The sequence below is a fragment of the Monodelphis domestica genome, chromosome 3 (genome assembly GCF_027887165.1).
Source record: "Monodelphis domestica isolate mMonDom1 chromosome 3, mMonDom1.pri, whole genome shotgun sequence".
Lineage (NCBI taxonomy): Eukaryota > Metazoa > Chordata > Mammalia > Didelphimorphia > Didelphidae > Monodelphis > Monodelphis domestica.
In genome coordinates, this window is record NC_077229.1 from 436,552,890 (window position 1) to 436,570,149 (window position 17,260).

The window sequence follows — 17,260 nt, forward strand, 5'->3', positions numbered from 1 at the left end:
ACTTGTCTAGGGCCACCTAGCCAGGAAGAATCGGAGGCCAGATTTGAACCCAGGTCCTCCCAACTCCTGGTAGTCTACCCACTACCTAGCCCCATCCTTGATTTCATTTCTATAGCAATCTCTTAGAGTCCAGAGAGGCAGATTGGCACCTCTTCTCTAACCTAGTCTTAGGTAATTTCTTGGAATGTTGAGAAGTTAAATGGCTTGCTTATATATATTAGAAGTAGGACTTGAACTCAGGTCTCCCTGACTCTAAGGCTTCTTTTTCTGTGTCCTGATTTATATTCATAAGTATCTGAGTCAATAATTTTTTTATAGAGACCACTTTGCTCTCACTTTTTTCTCACCTGAGAGAATTTATGCATCTACTTGTATATTGTAGTCAACAGAATGAATTTAGAGTTAGGAAGACTTGGGCTTAAGAACCACGTCTAATGTGTATTAACTGTATGATGAAGAGAAAGACTTGTAGCTCCTCTGAGCCTCATTTCTCTCATCTGTAAAATGGGGATTGATAATATCTGTAGTATCAACCTGATGGGGTTGTTGTGATGATCAGTGAGATAATGCCCATGAAAGACTTTGCAAACTTTGAAGCACTACATAAAAATGTTTTTATTACACTGGATAACACCATTATTTAAGGTTTATCTGGAAGCAAATTGGATAGTTTAGTTGAATATGCAAACCAGACCTGAGTTGTCTCCACATGTGCTTTCCCCTGACACTGCATACCTTTGAACACTTAGCAACTAGCACATCAAGATAGTTTAAAATAAGCAAATAACCCAAGATCCTGGTTGTTCATTTCCCTAGGTAGCCGAGACATCTGGAGTGCATACAGCAGATGTGTTAAAGACTGGTATTACTGACCTCATATGTGAATGCTTAATATTTTCATCTAATATTTCAGGAGAGTGGAGCCTCCTTCATCCACATCCTCAGATGCCCTCTCACTCTGTCCTCTAGCATTACCAAAGTAGACATTCAGACTTTATTGAATTATTGGTGGGTTTTTTAAGTAAGAGAGGCACTCCTTTATCTGGGTATTCAATTTCTTCTGCAAATCTATCAGTTTGAAAACATATTATCACTGAACTAGAGATGGAAGGGACTTCATAAATCATCTAGTCCAGTTCCCTCATTTTACAGATAAGGAAACTGAGGTCTAGAGAGTTGCTTAAGGTCATACAGGTGGTAAGTAGGAGAGTCAGAATTTAATCTTGATTCTTTAACCTGACTATTGTTCTTTGTATTCCTTCATGGTGCCTTTCCATGTTATTGTTTGAAATAAAACCCTTACCTTCTATCTTAGCTAAGACAGAAGAATAGATGAGGGCTAGGCAATTGGGGTTAAATGACTTGCCCAAGGTCACATAGTTAGGAAGTGACTGAGGCCAGATTTGAACCTAGGTCCTTCCAACTCCAGGCTGGGTGCTTTATCCATTGTACTTCCCAGCTGCCCCTCTTCCTATGTATTTTTGTAGATATCATTTTCCCAAAACCTTTTCATTTGAGGTTCCCCTCCCAATTCACTTACTCTGGCTACTAGAAATACTGCTCCCCTCCCTCTCATCTCCCTTTTTCCTTGTATTCCCCTCCCCCATACACTCTGTTGTGGGAGAAGGATATGACTGTTCAGTTTTTGAAGGTCATTATTCTTCCAATTCTTATTTGTGTGTCTCAGAAGTTATAAATCTCATAAGAACGATTATGGTTCTGAATTCTGATTTTAAGAAGCAGTCTAGTTTAGTAGATAGGATATTGAACTAGAAGTTAGAAGATCTGAGTTTGAATCCTACTTGATACAAGTTATGTGATTCTGGGCAAGTCACAAATTCCCAAAGCCTGAGTTATATCATCTGTAAAATTGGGATAATAATATGTATAAGAGGGAAAAAGCTGCAAAAATACAGCTAGATGGTGCATGAATAAAGTGCCTGACCTGGAATCAGAAACACCTGAGTTCAAATCTGGTCTCAGACACTATCCCTGTGCCCTAGTTTCCTCATCTGCAAAATGGGCCAGAGAAGGAAATGGCAAATCACTTCTGTGTATTTGCCAAGAAAACCTCAAATAGGGTCAGAAAGAGTCAAATACAACTGAAATGACTGAACAACAACAATATTATTTGCGATATTTATCTCACAAGGTTGTTGTAAGGCTCAAATGAGATAATGTATGTGAAATGTTTTATCAGTTTTAATGCAAATATGAGTTATTAATTCCCATTTTATGGACATTTTCAAATTTATATCTTACTTTTTCTTCCGTCCTCTCATATACCCCATACCATTGCCAATTTTATTTCAGGTTCCTTTGCCTGTCTTTATTTCAGTGGATGAGCTGGAGATAACATCAAGCTCAATTATATCTCAAACTATGTGGTGCTCACCTTTATCTCCTTTGGTACACGTCCTCCCATCTTCTTCTCGGATATAGCCCTCTCGACATTCACAACGGTAACTGCCCAAGGTGTTGATGCAGATCTGAGAGCAGAGTGTCTCATTGCTGGTGGCACACTCATCAATATCTAAATTTGGAACAATGTCCAGGGATACTTAGAGAGCTTTAGAAATCAGGCTTCCACTAGAATCGTCTATGGTGGGTTGAGTGTTCTGTTTAGATGATATTCTTTATACAACCTCATTCTGGATAATCAATCATTCAATTAACAAACAAAAATTTATCAAGGGCTTACTATTTGCCAGAGGCTATACTAAGTGCTAGAGATACACAAAAGATATTCTTGCCTTCAAGGAGTTCACATATTAATGGGGTATAAAATAGAAAACTAGAAATATGCTCCTTCTATGAAAAGAAACTTATTTCAACATCCTTCACTGTAGAGACATCAAAAAGGATTGTGCTCCAGGACTGTTTCTGCTACTAGCTAGCTTATGACATATGCCTATCCATGTAACTTTCTTACTTATCAATTTTTCCATCTATAAGACTAGATAATAATATCTATTTTAATCACTCCTTTTTGGCCTCGTTGGGAAGACATTTAGAATGTAAGTATAATGACAAACAAATGTAACATCTGCTTACTATCATTATTTGTAATTCAGTTGGCACAATTTTTATTTTTCAAATGTCCAGGGGAAGTTGAGGACTTTTTAATGACTTCCTTTACTGATGTGGAGTTGAATTAGCAAAGGGGCTAAGATAATCTAGAACCTCTTTTTCAATAAAAAAAAATGAGTAACATAGCTGGTAAATATCATTGTCACTAAAAAAGAATTTAAGAACCATTGGGACTTCCTTGTAGAGTGCTCTCTCTGTCAAATGTGGCCCATCAGTGACCCTAAGCCTGAAAATCCCCCCTCTCTGGACTAACAAGTTCCTTATAAGCCTTGAAAATGAGTCAACAGGGTTCTACAAGCCAGGTCATCTATTCACATCAGATTTACTCCCTTGCTGAAATATGGAGAAAGGAAATGTTTTCAACTCATGGGAAGGTGGCAGAGGAGGTGGGGAAGAGAGGATCCTTGAATAAGCTTCACGTATACAGTCTGAATAACACCAGGTGCCAGCAGACAGAAGCAATAATATTGGGGCTTTAGACAGTGCACATGTGTTGGACAGGCTGAGCCTGGGTGCACTCTAGGAAGCTAATGACATCCAAGTCTGAGGCATGTTCCGGCAGCTTTCTTGATGTGCTGCCAAAGGCCCCCTCCCCATCTTCCAGTGGCTGTAGGTAGTGGCAAAAAAAAAAAAAACCCAACCCCAAAACACCAAAAGAGGAAGTTTCATGGGCTGGATGCCTGTCCTTCATCCTTTGCAAATGCAGGCTAAGGGACATTGTGATTTCATAGTTTTACATTTAGTGGCAGTCCTCCAGCATTTTAAACTGATCTCTACCCTCCCTGCCTCCAGCTGCCAACTGAGTATGGCACTGCCTGAGCCTTTGACATATTGGTGATGTCAAAATAAAGACTGCAGCAGCCAAAAACAAGCCTAAGGGTTTTCAGATTCCCGGAGTAATAAGAATCAAGAAGAAGGGATCGAGATAGAGAAAGACAGGCTGAAAACGAAAAACTAAAAAGCCCCGTGCTTGGAATTTATTGCCCACCTCACAGGATCTGGTTCTCCCCAATGCAGAAGGAATCACAGGCTAATGCTGTAGAGTCTCCTTCACCGAATCGAGCAAGCTCTTAGGGGGCAAAGCCAGGTTTAATCACGGTCGGTTACACCGTGAAATGGCTTCTTTTCCAGCTTGGTTCGCCACTGCTAGGACCACAGCTTCAAAGAATCATAGACTTAGTGTTAAAAGGGACTAAAAATGATCCAGTCCCTCATTTTGTAGATGAAGAAGCAGAGAGTCGAAGGGATTTACACACTGAACGTCACACTGATCATATGTAACAATGACGCGACTTGAGTCCGGGTTCTCTAGTTATTTTCCCCATTTTCCTGTATAGCTAATCACAAACTAGCTTGCCAAAGAAACTCACGGAGCCAACAAATGATTTCGCTGGCATTTAGTCTGTGGATAGGTTTGTGCGACAGTGGGAGGACAAGATGGTGATTTAATTTTTTCAGTCACAGCCCAGGATGTTGGCCCCCTTAGCTTCCTTTCCCTTGCTTCCAAGCTGCCTGCCACATGTAAGTTGACAGCTAATCTAAGGGCAAGCTTGTTTTTATTGATTCTTTGGCTCAAAACTTTCTTTATCATCTATTTTCAACTTCATAATGAATGTGTTGTTTCTTTTTCTTCCACGCTCTGTTTATTTGTTATTGATAGTTAAATGGTATCAGCTGTACACATGGAATTTTCCTGGAAGTAGTCTAGGAGGCAGAGTGGGTGTTTTCCGTAATCACAAATAACAGTCACAACTAGTATACTTCCTAGGGAGATGCCATCCAGCGGAGATGAGGACTTAGGGAGAGGAGTCTAAAGTTAGTTAGTACCAATTCTTCATCTTGAGATACCTTGCAGAAAAGTGTTTGACCCATGGAAAAGCCCAAGAAGGTGAAACAAATGGCTCGAGAGTGGCAAACCCAAGGGGTTAGCCAACGTACCTAAGCAGTAAGGCTTCACTTTGTTTCTGTGTCTCTCTCGGTCGTATCGGTACCCTGGATAGCAGGTACATAGAACTCGACCGAAGTTATCTGTGCACTGCTGTTCACAAGGAGCCTCGGAACACACGTCATAATCTGAAAGATGGACAAACAATATACAAGATCATTATCACTAGCAATCCTGCAACCACAGGGATTGGGATGTTTTGAGAATATTTGATTAAATGGAGGACAGACTGTCTACAGCAGTGGTCTCCAAAATGGAGGTGACAAATACGCTGGAATACTGTGATTTGACTCAAAGGAGGTAAGGTCTTGACTTAATGGGACCAGCCAATGGGTAATGGGATGAACCAATCAGAGGGTTGGGAAGATGGATCCCTTACCCTTCCTTGATAGCTAATCATGGGACTTATCTCTACAACAGCTATAATTACGATTATAAACCAATATTTTACCAGTTAGTTCCCTCTCATTAATATGCAAGTTTGCAACCTCTCCTCTTCTGCCCCAGGAGTTGCCCCCCAGGATAGTTATAATTTAAATGACACTTGGCTACCCACAGAAGCAGTTGTAAAGGTGTTACTGGGAAACTCACTTCTTGGCTGCAGCAGGCACCCCTCAGAACACACCCTTGGCTTTTGGGGCAGTGACTGCTAAATAAGAGCCCTACTTCCCTCTTTTTCATTTTGAGTGGGACAAACGAGCAAGAAGGAGCAAGAATGGATGGGTTACAATCTGCACCACAGGTCTGACTATTTTCTTTCCCCTCAGACCCTCTCATCTGAATGTACCCATTTTAGCACAGGACACTCTGTAGGGCCCATCCCTCTATTCTCTATTCACTAAGCCACAGCCTTCATTTAGGTCATAATATCACTGCTATTGGTCATCCTTCTGGTTGGTCTCCCTGTTTTTAGATCTCTTCCCATTCCAATTCACTCCATTCTCCAACCACTGCCAAAATGATATTCCTAAAGCACAATTCTGATGGCTCCACTTTTCTACTCTATAAACTTCAGTGGCTCCCTATTGACTCTGGAATCAAATGTTATTTCATCTTATACTTTATCTCATTTTATACATCAATCTTGTGCACTTTTTATAATGGACAAAATTATTAGGGCAGTAGTAAGCAAGCACACATAAATTTATGTATTTGTTCAGTTGTTTCTATTCTATCCAATTCTTTGTGATCCCATTTCAGATTTACTTGGCACAGAAACTGGAATTGTTAGTCAGCTTCTCCAGCTCATTTTCTAGATGAATAAATTGAAGCAAAAAAGGTTAAATAATTTTCCTAGAGTCACACAGCTAGTGTCTGAGGTCAGATTTGAAACCAGAAAGAAGAATCTTCCTGACTTAAGGCCCAGGACTCTATCTAATTGCACAAATGCATACACAATTTATAAATAAGTAAATATTGGGAATATGTATTCATTTTCTTTAACTGATAGGGATATATGATTTAAAAATGTTTAGAGACCACTGTTGTAGATTGTTTTCCCAGTCTTGTTCTAATTTAGGAAGAGGAAATGAAAAACTTAATTTAGGAAGCAGGAGGAAGTGAAATCTAATCTGAATTGGTGGTGCCACTTGGCACTGGCACATTGTAAAATATAATTCATTATATAATATTCTACCTAACTTTGCATATTTCTAATAATTCACTGGCAATTCTGGACCCTGGCACTGCCTTATACAGTTTCCAGGGGTAGACCAAAAGATTCCAAAGCTAGACCAGAGACACAGAGCTGGGCAGGATCTTAGAGGTCAGCTGGTTCAATACCCTCATTTACTGAGGAGGGATCTCAAGCCCTGGCTTGGGAGTTATTTGCTTAAATTCACACATGAAAGTTCAGATTTATTTTTTTCTGACAGACTATAATGCTTCCACATCCCAGTGGAAATCATACTTATTTAAATTCTGAACAACAGAAGGCTCCTTCCTGGATAAGGAGACTGGATACTTTTCTGGGTACTGATGGCCAGAGGGGCAGGCTTTTTCCATCTTACAATCAGAGTACCACCAGGGCCTATCCTTCCTTTGCCATAAATGGTCTCATTCTCTGGACTATCCATAAACTACAAAATTCACTGGTGTGCTTCTCCTGGACACATGGAGAGAGAACAATACTGAGATTTTCATCGTATGGTGGTGGGAAGGAACATTATTCAGTGGAAAAAATACTGGCTTTGAAATCAGACGACTTGTGTTCAAATATTGCCTCTGAGACATGTCACTTGTATTATCTTATATAAATGTCTTGCCTTGAACTATCTGTGTATCAATTTCCTCACATCTGTAAAATAGGGGAGTGACAGGTGAGCCAGACGACCTCTGCGGTTCCTTGTGCTTTAAATTCCTCACCTTTCCCAATCCTAGTCTCCTCTGGAAGACCTGCTATGTGTTCCGAGGGCTAAGAATGGAAGACTTCTTCAGTAAAGTGGCTGGCACATTTTTGAAGACTGCTAGTTTAAAAAAAATTAAAGTAGTTTTTGTGCCAGACAAGCCTTGGTAGTTTCTAAACTGATGAGTAAACAGTGAGTACCACAAGATGGGAATGGAACAGTTATTAATAATAGCTATCATTTTATAGCACTTTTTCCTCCAGTACCATTTTATTTTATTTCATTCCCCCCCAATTGCACGTAAAGACAATTTTAAACATTTGCTTCCTGACATTTTGCAATTCAAATTCTCTCCTTCCCTCCCTGCTCCTGTCCCTGAGATGGTAAGCAATTTAATATAGTATAGAATGTAATAATGTAATATGATATGATATGATATGATATGATAAATACAATACAATATAATATAATATAATATAATATAATATAATATAATATAATATAATATAATATAATATAATATAATATAATATAATATAATATAATATAACATAACATAAAATAATATAACATAACATAACATAATATAATATAATATAACATAACATAATATAATATAACATAACATAACATAACTAATATAATGATAATTAATATTAACACATGCTATCATGAAATATAGCACTTCTAAGGTCGACAAGGCATTTTTTGTATGTTATCACACTTGATCCTCATAACAACGCTGGCATATAGGGACTATCGTTACCCCCATTTGACTTAGGAGAAAACAGAGCCTGAGAGAGGTTAAGTATTTGCCCTGGTCCTATGGCTAATAAGCAGCTGAGAGAAGATTTGAAATCAGGTCTTCTTGACTCCAAATTCAATACTCCATCCACTGTACTCCCTAATTGTTTAATGGCCTTGTTCCCTTCATATACTGGATTAAGCAGCCAAGCCATGACTTACTGCATATGTATGGCATCCTCCTCCATCCCTACTGCCAAGAGCCCAAGTGCTTTTTCTTCTGTACTACATCACACTTCTGTCTCATTGTTTCTGATCACAGGGACCTCAAGGAGGACCAGGACTGTGTTGTGGGTCACATTTTCCATGAAAAATCCTTTAGCTTCCATCTTGGAATCAATACTGTGTATTGGTGCCAAGGCAGAAGAGTGGTAAGGGCTAGGCAATGGGGGTTAAGTGACTTGCCCAGGGTCACCCAGCTGGGAAGTGTCTGAGGCCAGATTTGAATTCAGGACCCCCCAATTCTACAACTGGCCCTCTATCCATTCAATCACCTAGCCGCTCCTATGTTTTTCCATTTTTAATCTGAAAGCTGGGGTTAGCCAAGAATCTTTGTCTTGGAGTAAAGGCACAAGTTTGACAGAGGAAAGAAAAAAAATACAAAAGTGTTGGGATGCTTGTAGAGAGCTAATGGCTTTTGGGTAGGCTAGGGTAAAGACACGGGGCTAAGGAAGAGATAGCATGGATAGTGAATTCAGTTAGCCCTGGCCTGCAGAGTTATATTACTCTGAGCAGCTGTTCTAATGGCCTGAGAGAGTTAGCATGTCTCTCAGTATTCATGAATTTACAGCGACTGGGTTTTTGCTTGGCTCTCACCCAGGTGCTAAATATGAACAATTTACTCCAGACTCATGTCCAATATCTCATTAATCATTGTACTACCCTATAGGTGCTGACAGACAAACTGTTCTTGGAAGCTCTGGGTCTGGCTTCATTCTGCTACATGGTGAAGGTAATATGGGTGGGCTGTCAGCTACGTCACAGGAAGAGAGGCTCTTGCTAACAACTGAAGATGATCTTGAGATCGGGCAGGGTGGTACAAAAGTACTGACCATGGAGTCAAAGGACCTGGGTTCAAATTCTATCTTAGCCACTTATTACCTTGGTGATACTGAGCAAGTCACTTAACTTCTCTGGGCCTCAGTTTCCTTATCTATAAAATGAAGGCGTTGAACTAAATGACCTTTAAGATCTCAATTTATGAGCCCCCTGAACTATGGACTAGGAATTTCCTGAGTGTGATCTTGTTTCTCACAGCCGTAGGTTCAGATGAATGAGTACCCATTCTAAAAGAGGTACCAGGAGCTTTACAGTCTGATTCCAGAAGAGGGTCACCATGGAGCTTCTAGAGTGAATTGGTGAGATTCCTTTGGTCTGGGTCAGGCACACCTGACTCTAAGTATCACTGCCATATGGACAAAGTTCTGTGATTTCTCTTTATCCAGTGTTCTTTCTTATTCTATGGAGCTCTAACTATTTGCAACAACCATGCATTACTTCCCATGACTCTGTGCCACCAGTTGTGGTCACCAGTTAGCATCTTCCAGGGAGGAGAGAATAAAGAACACTTAGCTTGATTGTGGTTGTGATGATCACTCCTATGCCATCTCGATCATTGTTGAAACAAGAAGGAGAGAGCCCAGATGACTGGGGTTTCCATCCACTTATCTATTAAGGCATCATAGTGGATGCAATGCTAATGTTGAAGTTAGGAAGTTATGAGTTCAAATCCTGTTTACCTTTCTGTGCTTCAGGTAACTCTCAAAGTCTATTAATTTGGAGGCAACATGGTATGGTTAAAAAATTGCCTTTGGAATTAGATTGGTGCTTGAGTCTGGGCTCTGCCACTTACTCCTTGGGCAAGTCACTCAACTTTCCTAGGCTTTAGCTTTTACTTTGCTATAAAATAAAGGAGTTAGAATGAAGAATCATGAAAGTTCCGTTCAGTCCTAGATCTATAATCCTATAAGATTATAATGATTTGTAATTTGCCCCCACCCATAATATCATAGTTCCTTAATGTGTACACTAAGGCATGATTCTTTATGATGTGTGAGTAAAAGCTATGAGCATGCCAAGGATTTAGAGGAAGGAAAACAGGCTAAATTATTTAAATGGAATTCATGCATGGAGGAATGGATGGATCCTTGAATCTAGACATTTGTTGGCATCATATTTCATGGCTGTGTGCTCTGGTCCCCCTCAAGAGGGTAAATGAGAGCAGAGCTTCCTAATTGGTTTGCTCTAGTCTATGATCAGGGAACTATGCCGAAGAAAACTGGTGACTGGGCCAGAAAGTCACCCATAGGTTCCTAAGGAGTAAAGAGAGATGGCTTCTGGTCTTTTTTGAGGCAGCCTTTTTGTTGGGGCAAAGAGCTAGCTCTTTCTTGATTTCCAAATGGTGAGGAGGACTTTGTCCCTTTCCCATTGCCCCATTTTCTTCTCCTCCAGTAGAAATGGAGGCTCCATACACACGACAGCGAGAATCCATTTATTTTTGTCTTGATAGCCTGGAACTAGATTTTAAATCTCTGGCTGCTTCTTCTGATTTGAATTTTTTTCTTTGAGCACATCACCAGAAGTATCCCAACTCCCTTCCCAAATCCGGGAGATGTGCTCCAATCGAATACCTCACTACATATGAATGCTAATAGGGAATGAATGTTTTTTATTGGACTAGAAGACAGAAAAAAGACTGGGACACAGGATAAGTAGAGAAATTCAAGGGGCTGAATCCCAATTGTGTAGATTCCTGTAAGAAAGGAAATAACCTTGGATGCTTAACTTGGCTAAATTTGGACATTTTCTACCACCTCATCTAATGTGACTTCTTTCCAGTGCTTTCAACACAGTGAAAAACATTATTGATGAGTTTGGAATAAGCCACTCTATTGTCCTATACAAATGTTCATTGTGTCCCTTTTCTTTTGAGGAGATGGTAGTGGATAGTGTGGAAAGAATTCTTGGACCTAAAGATTTGGTCACTGCTCTTTATTCTTCCATTTCCAACCCAACTTTTACTGAAGAACAACAGCATGGAAGGCAGTAGCAACAATGAAATAAGCTGCTGCTATTTTCTTCTCTTGCTTCCATTTTTTGTCATCATCATCATCACCATTCTTTCAAGTGGCACCAGTTGCACATTTTGTAGTCGAAGTCCTAACGTATGAAGTTTACTAATAGGGACCAGAGTGATTTCGGTTATGCAGCCTCTAGGTAGTTTCTCCCAGAAAGAAGAGAGCTAAATCTTTTGGTTGTAGCTGAAAGCAATGTAGCCACACCTAGTCTATCAATCAACAGCATTTGTCTAAACAACAAGCATTTAGTAAGTGCAAGGCTCTAGGGACACAAAGGCAAAAATGAAATATTCCTTGATGCCAAGGAACTTAAATTTTACAGTGTGAGCCCATATGTACATTTAAAAGTATATCAAGAATATGTAAAAAATGAATACAAATTAATTTTTTTTGGGGGGGGAGGGAAGACACTAATAACTCCCAGCATCAGGGACAGGCCCTAGATGGGAGGTAGTATCTAAATTGACCTTTTTTTTTTTTTTAAACCCCTACCTTCTGTCTTAGAATCAATACTGTGTATTGATTCCAAGGTAGAAGAACAGTAAGGACTAGGCAATGGGGGTTAAGTGACTTTCCCAGGGTCACACAGCTAGGAAGTGTCTGAGGCCAGATTCAAACCTAGGACCTCACATCTCTAGGCCAGGTTCTCAATCTGCCTAGCCATCCAATTGCCCATTAAATTAACTTTTGTAGGCAACTAGTGATTTTAAAATGATTCAGCTAGCTGGCACACTGGGTAGAGCACCAGGCATGGAATCAGGAAGACCTGAGTTCCAGTCCAGCCTCAAACACTTACTAGCTGTGTGGTCCTGGGCAAGTCATTAACCCTGTTTGCCTCAGCTTCTTCATTTATAAAGTGAGCTTTAGAAGGAAATGGCAAACCACTCAAGTATCTTTGCCAAAAAAACCTCAAATGGGGTCACAAAAAGTCAGATGAGACTAAAATGACCTAATGAGAATGAAGATTTTAAGTGAAGGTAAGGAGGGAACATATTTCAGGTCTGAGGGCCAGCCAGAAAAAAAAAAGGATGGGGAAAGGAGATGGAGGGCTATGAGCAAACAACAAGAAAGGCAGTATGTCAGGAGCCATCTATAAGTCTGGAAAGGTAAGTTAGGGCCAGATTGTGAATAGTTTGAAAATTCTGAGAAGTTTATATTTGGTCCTGAAACCCTTGGACCTTATTGGCTCCCAGTAAGGACATTCTTCACCAGGGAACGACAGGTCTTTGATTTCAGCATATCACTTATATGGAAGCCAAATTGGAGAGGGGAGGCAGTTGAAACAGTGAGAACTGCAAGAAATCAGGGAGAAAAGTGAGGCCATTTGTCGGAGTGGAAAGAGAGAAACTCACCAGAGGAAAGATTCACAGGTCTTGTTGACCTATTTTCACATGTGGAAAAAGGAAAAAGAAAGAAGTCAAAGATGAGTTTAAATTTGAGCCTGAAACTCTGAGTGATAGCACCATTAGCAGAAACAAAAGTCAGGGAAAAGGGTAGATTTGGGATGGGACGGAATAATGAATTAAGTTTTAGAAATATGGAATTGTTTGAGGAATTTGTGGAAAGTCCATATAAAGATATGCAGTGAGAAGCAGCAAACATAAGATTAGAAAACTATGGGAAGAGGTCAGGATTAGAGTTAATATCTGGCAATCATATGCACGGACATTTTATTTTTTATTTATTTTTTATTTTTTTACAGTCTTTCTTTTTTTTTAAATTTTAAACATTATTTTATTTGGTCATTTCCAAGCATTATTCACTGGAAACAAAGATCATTTTCTTTTCCTCCCCTCTGCACGGACATTTTAAGTGGAATCCATGGAAATGGATGAGATGACTGAAGGAGAAAGTTATGTTTCTTCAGTTGCTTAGTCATGTGTGACTGTTACCCCATAGACCATAGCTATACATGGGATTATCATGGTAAGGAACTTGGGGTGGTTTGCCATTTCCTTCTTCAGTGGATCCAGTGGATCCTTTTGCCAGGCAAAGTGACTTGCTCCAAGTCACAGAACTAGGAAGTATCTGAGGCTGAATTTGAACTTTGGTCTTTTTGACTCCAGGCCCAGCACTTTTAAAACTGAACCACAGATTCTTCTGGGAGAAAATATAGAGAAAATAAAAGAGGGTACAAGCCAAAACTTTAGGGGATAGAGACATTTAAAAGGAAAGGCAGAGAGAAGAAGGAAATTCACTTAATGAGATGGAGAAAGAATAGTCAGAGAAGTGAGAGGAAAATCAAGAGAATGTAGTGATACAGAAGCCAAGGGAGGAGAAAGTGGTCCATGTAAAAAGTTACTGAAATGTCAAGGATTGTAACAGAAATTCAAGAAGTATACAAATGGGGGGAGGTGGAGTCAAGTTGGCAGTGTAGAGGCAGTGAAAGTTCAGACCTCTGAAAACCCTTCCTCACGGATTAAAAATCAAATGCTCCTAGGGGATTGAAAACCAAATCTAATAACAGGACAGAGCTAAGGAACTCTCCTGCTGGACTCAACTTAAAAGGTACACTCCTCAAAAAACCCCAGTTGCCTAGCTGTTACTGTTCTTCTGCCTGGGAGACAATGCCTAGTATCAATTCTAAAAGAAAAAGTAAGGGTTTTTAAAAAAAAGATAGTATAGTGAAAACTTCAGTACTTCTCAAATTAATTAATGGACAAAATGAAAATACCAAAGGGTTATTTTATAGGATTAGATAAAGCCATTAAAATTAATTGGTGAGTGATAATATCAAAGGAACTATAGAAAATTAAGGGAAATTTGCCTTGCCAAATTTCAAATATGCTACGAGACATTAATTGTAAATAAAACTGTTTGGCAGTGGATAAACATTTTAAAAAGATCACTGGAAGACAACAGAGAACCTAGAAATAATCAATAAACCAGAATTTTCAAAACACACCTTTTGTCCCAAGCTTTATGCTAAATGGGGATATACCAAAATGAAAAAAAAACAAACAATCCCTGCCCTCAAGGAGTTTAATGGGGAGACAATGTATATACACATAAAAACTCATCCAGAGTAGATGGAAAGTAATCTTGGAGGGAAAGGCTCTAATAGCCGGTATACGAGATGTGAGTGTTGAAGGCAGCCAGGAATTCTAAGAGAAGGGAAAGCATTTTAAGCAAGGAGAAGAAGCCAATACAAAGAAAAAGATCTGGGAGATGGAGCATTATGTGGGAGGCACAGAAAGTTGGGCAGTATGGTTGATTTATAAAGAATATGAAATAAGCTGTAAGAAGACTGGAATTATAAGAAGGGTTCAAATTGTGAAGAGTTTCTTTTTTCTAATATCTATATATTTTTATTTGAAGATGTTTTATTTTACCAATTACATGTAATGACAATTTTCAACATGTATTTTCCAAAATTATCAAGATCCAAATTGTCTCCCTCCCTCAGAGATAGTAAGCAATTTGATCTGAATTATACATGTATTATCATGGAAAAATACACTGCTATATTAGTCATTGTTATAATACTCATCTAAAAACAAAAAACCCCACAAATAAACTAATATGAAAGATAGTATGCTTTGATTTGCAACTAGCAGTTCTTGAGAAGAGCTTCTTTTTCCCTAAAATATATTTTTATTTATTTAAATTATTTACATCATTTAAATTTCAGACAAAAGCTTTTTAATTTAATCCTTCAAGTAATAATGAACCACTGGAATTTTGTGTGGAAGAAAAGGGAGTAACATGGACCAAACTACACTCTTTACAGATCTCTTTGGAAGCTGCATAAAGGAAGATTGGAGTGCAGAAAGACATGAGGCAGAAGAGACCAAGTAGAAGGGGATGGCATTAATCCAGGTGAAAGGTGAAGAGGGATTGAACTGCTAGTTTTTTATATATATGAGTGGACAAAGAGAAATATTCTAGGTTTTGAAAGTAGACATGACAAGATATGGCAAATGACTGGTTAAGGTGATAAGTGAGATTGAGGAGAATGACACCAAGGGTGCAAAATAGATGACTGGGAGGATGGTGGTACCCTTATCAGAATAAGGAAATTCAGAAGAGGGGAAGGTTTGGGGGACAAAATAGAGTTCTGTTTTAGATGTGGAATTTGAGGTGCTTATGTGACTTCCATTTTGGAAGGACTGTTAATAGATCTGGATAGCATCTGCTCTGTATAGATATTATTATTGAAAACATGGAAGCTGATGAGGTTATCAAGTGAGATCATTTAGAAAGAAAAGAGAAGGTCCTGGGCAAAACTGTGGGAGACCCCAGGGGTACTGTTGAGTGACTTTGGTTGAATATCTAGCAAGAGAAACTGAGGAGGATTAGTCAGACAGAAGAGAGGTGAGAGAGATGAGTGTCATGAAAATCAGAGAAGAGAGAATATTTAAAAGAAAGGTGATTAAAGTGGCAAATTCTGCAGAAAAGTTAAGAAAATGAAGAATGAGAAAAAGGCATTGGATGTATTAGTGAAGAGAACACTGGTGACTTTAGAGTGCAACTTTCCTTAAATAATGAGGGTGAAAGCTACACTGAAGAAAGTTTGGAATAAGTGGAAGCATCAAGTATAGCTGGCTTTTTCAAGGAGTTTAACTGATAAGTGGAGCAGAGATATAGAGTGATAACTAGTAAAGATAGCAGAACCAAATGGATTTAAGGACAGTGAAGACATAAATGTATTCGTGGGGATCATGGGAAGCAGCAGTAGATAGAAAGAGATGAAAGGGGTGTTGGGAGAAAGATAGGAGAGAGGGAGACAGAGAGAGAGACACACACACACACACACACAGAGGGAGGGACAGGGAGAGGGAGAGGGAGTGATTGGGTACCACAGTGAAGGTAATTTATTAAAGAAAATGGCAAAGTAGCATCAAAGATATATGTAGAAGGGTTGGCTTTGGCAAGAAGAAAGGTCATCTTTTCATCAGAGACTGCAGAGAAGGAGATAGTGGAAGATGGTGTCAGAGGGATGTTAAATGAGGTAATGAGTAGAGGAGGGAGCTCTAATCAAACCTTCTCAATTGTTTTTTCCTGTAAAGTATGAGGTTAGATCCTTAGCCAAGAGGCTGTGGAAAACATAAAGAGAGACTAGAAAATCTTTAAAAATAGTTGTGATAAACAATTAGAGAAGAGTGGAAGACTATCTTGCTGCACTAAGGCCCAGTTAAGAAAGAATCAATGTATTCAAGAGACTAGTGTCTTAATAAGTGAATAAAACATTGGAGAAGAGAAATATTATTCAACAAATATTAGGATAATTGATATATGATGAAAAATCAGTAGCAATCTATACCTCACTCTATATGCCACTATAAATCCTAATTGGATAAGCAACAAATATTTGAAAAAAAACCACAAAAATTGGAAGATAAAAATAAATATATTTGTTCCAATTATGGAAGAGAGAAAATTTCCATTTATCAGACAGGGTGGAATTACTGGTACCAAAATTTACTAATCTAATTAGAAATAAAAGTATTCACAATTTAAAAAGCAACATATGAAAAATAAAAAGCTAAGAAACATACTGGGGAAATTTTTTGTCATGTATCAGATAAAAATATGACCTCCTTCTACAAGGACCTTATATAAGAATATAACAGAACTATTTATTCCCCAATGGGCAAATATTCACTGAACACAAACTTTTCTAAAGCACATATAGATGTTAAGAATTTTAGAAAAGCTGCTCAAGAGAGTTTAGAGAAACATGGGAGAGCTTGTATCAAGAGACAGTGAAGAAACCAGAAGAAAGAGAACAACATATACATTTATCATAATGATATAAAGTCAATGCTAAAAGGCAATAAAACTCAGGTCAAACATAACAGACAATGTTGGTGCCAGACTTTCAAAGTCAGAATGTCCACCTTCCATTTCTGTTGTGAGTAAATCATAAAAGTGAAAAATGACATGCTGCTAGTTGCAATCATACTCTTAAGTGGTTTTGCTGAACTGTTTTCGAGGGATGCACTTTGTGTCAGGAAGATTGTTTGGGTTTGAGTCAAAAAAATTTGTTACATGAAAAT

The 17,260-nt window shown here is 38.7% G+C and overlaps 1 protein-coding gene across 1 annotated transcript in view; it reads right to left on the reverse strand.

Moving 5' to 3' along the window:
- The window catches only part of CCBE1 (collagen and calcium binding EGF domains 1), a 380,199-nt gene that overhangs the window by 30,859 nt on the left and 332,080 nt on the right, over positions 1–17,260 (reverse strand). The window contains exons 4-5 of the mRNA XM_001373826.4: positions 5,029–5,163; positions 2,396–2,533 (exon numbers count right to left, since the gene is read on the reverse strand). Coding sequence (XP_001373863.1) covers positions 2,396–2,533; positions 5,029–5,163 — 273 coding nt within the window. The remainder of the gene's footprint in view (positions 1–2,395; positions 2,534–5,028; positions 5,164–17,260) is intronic.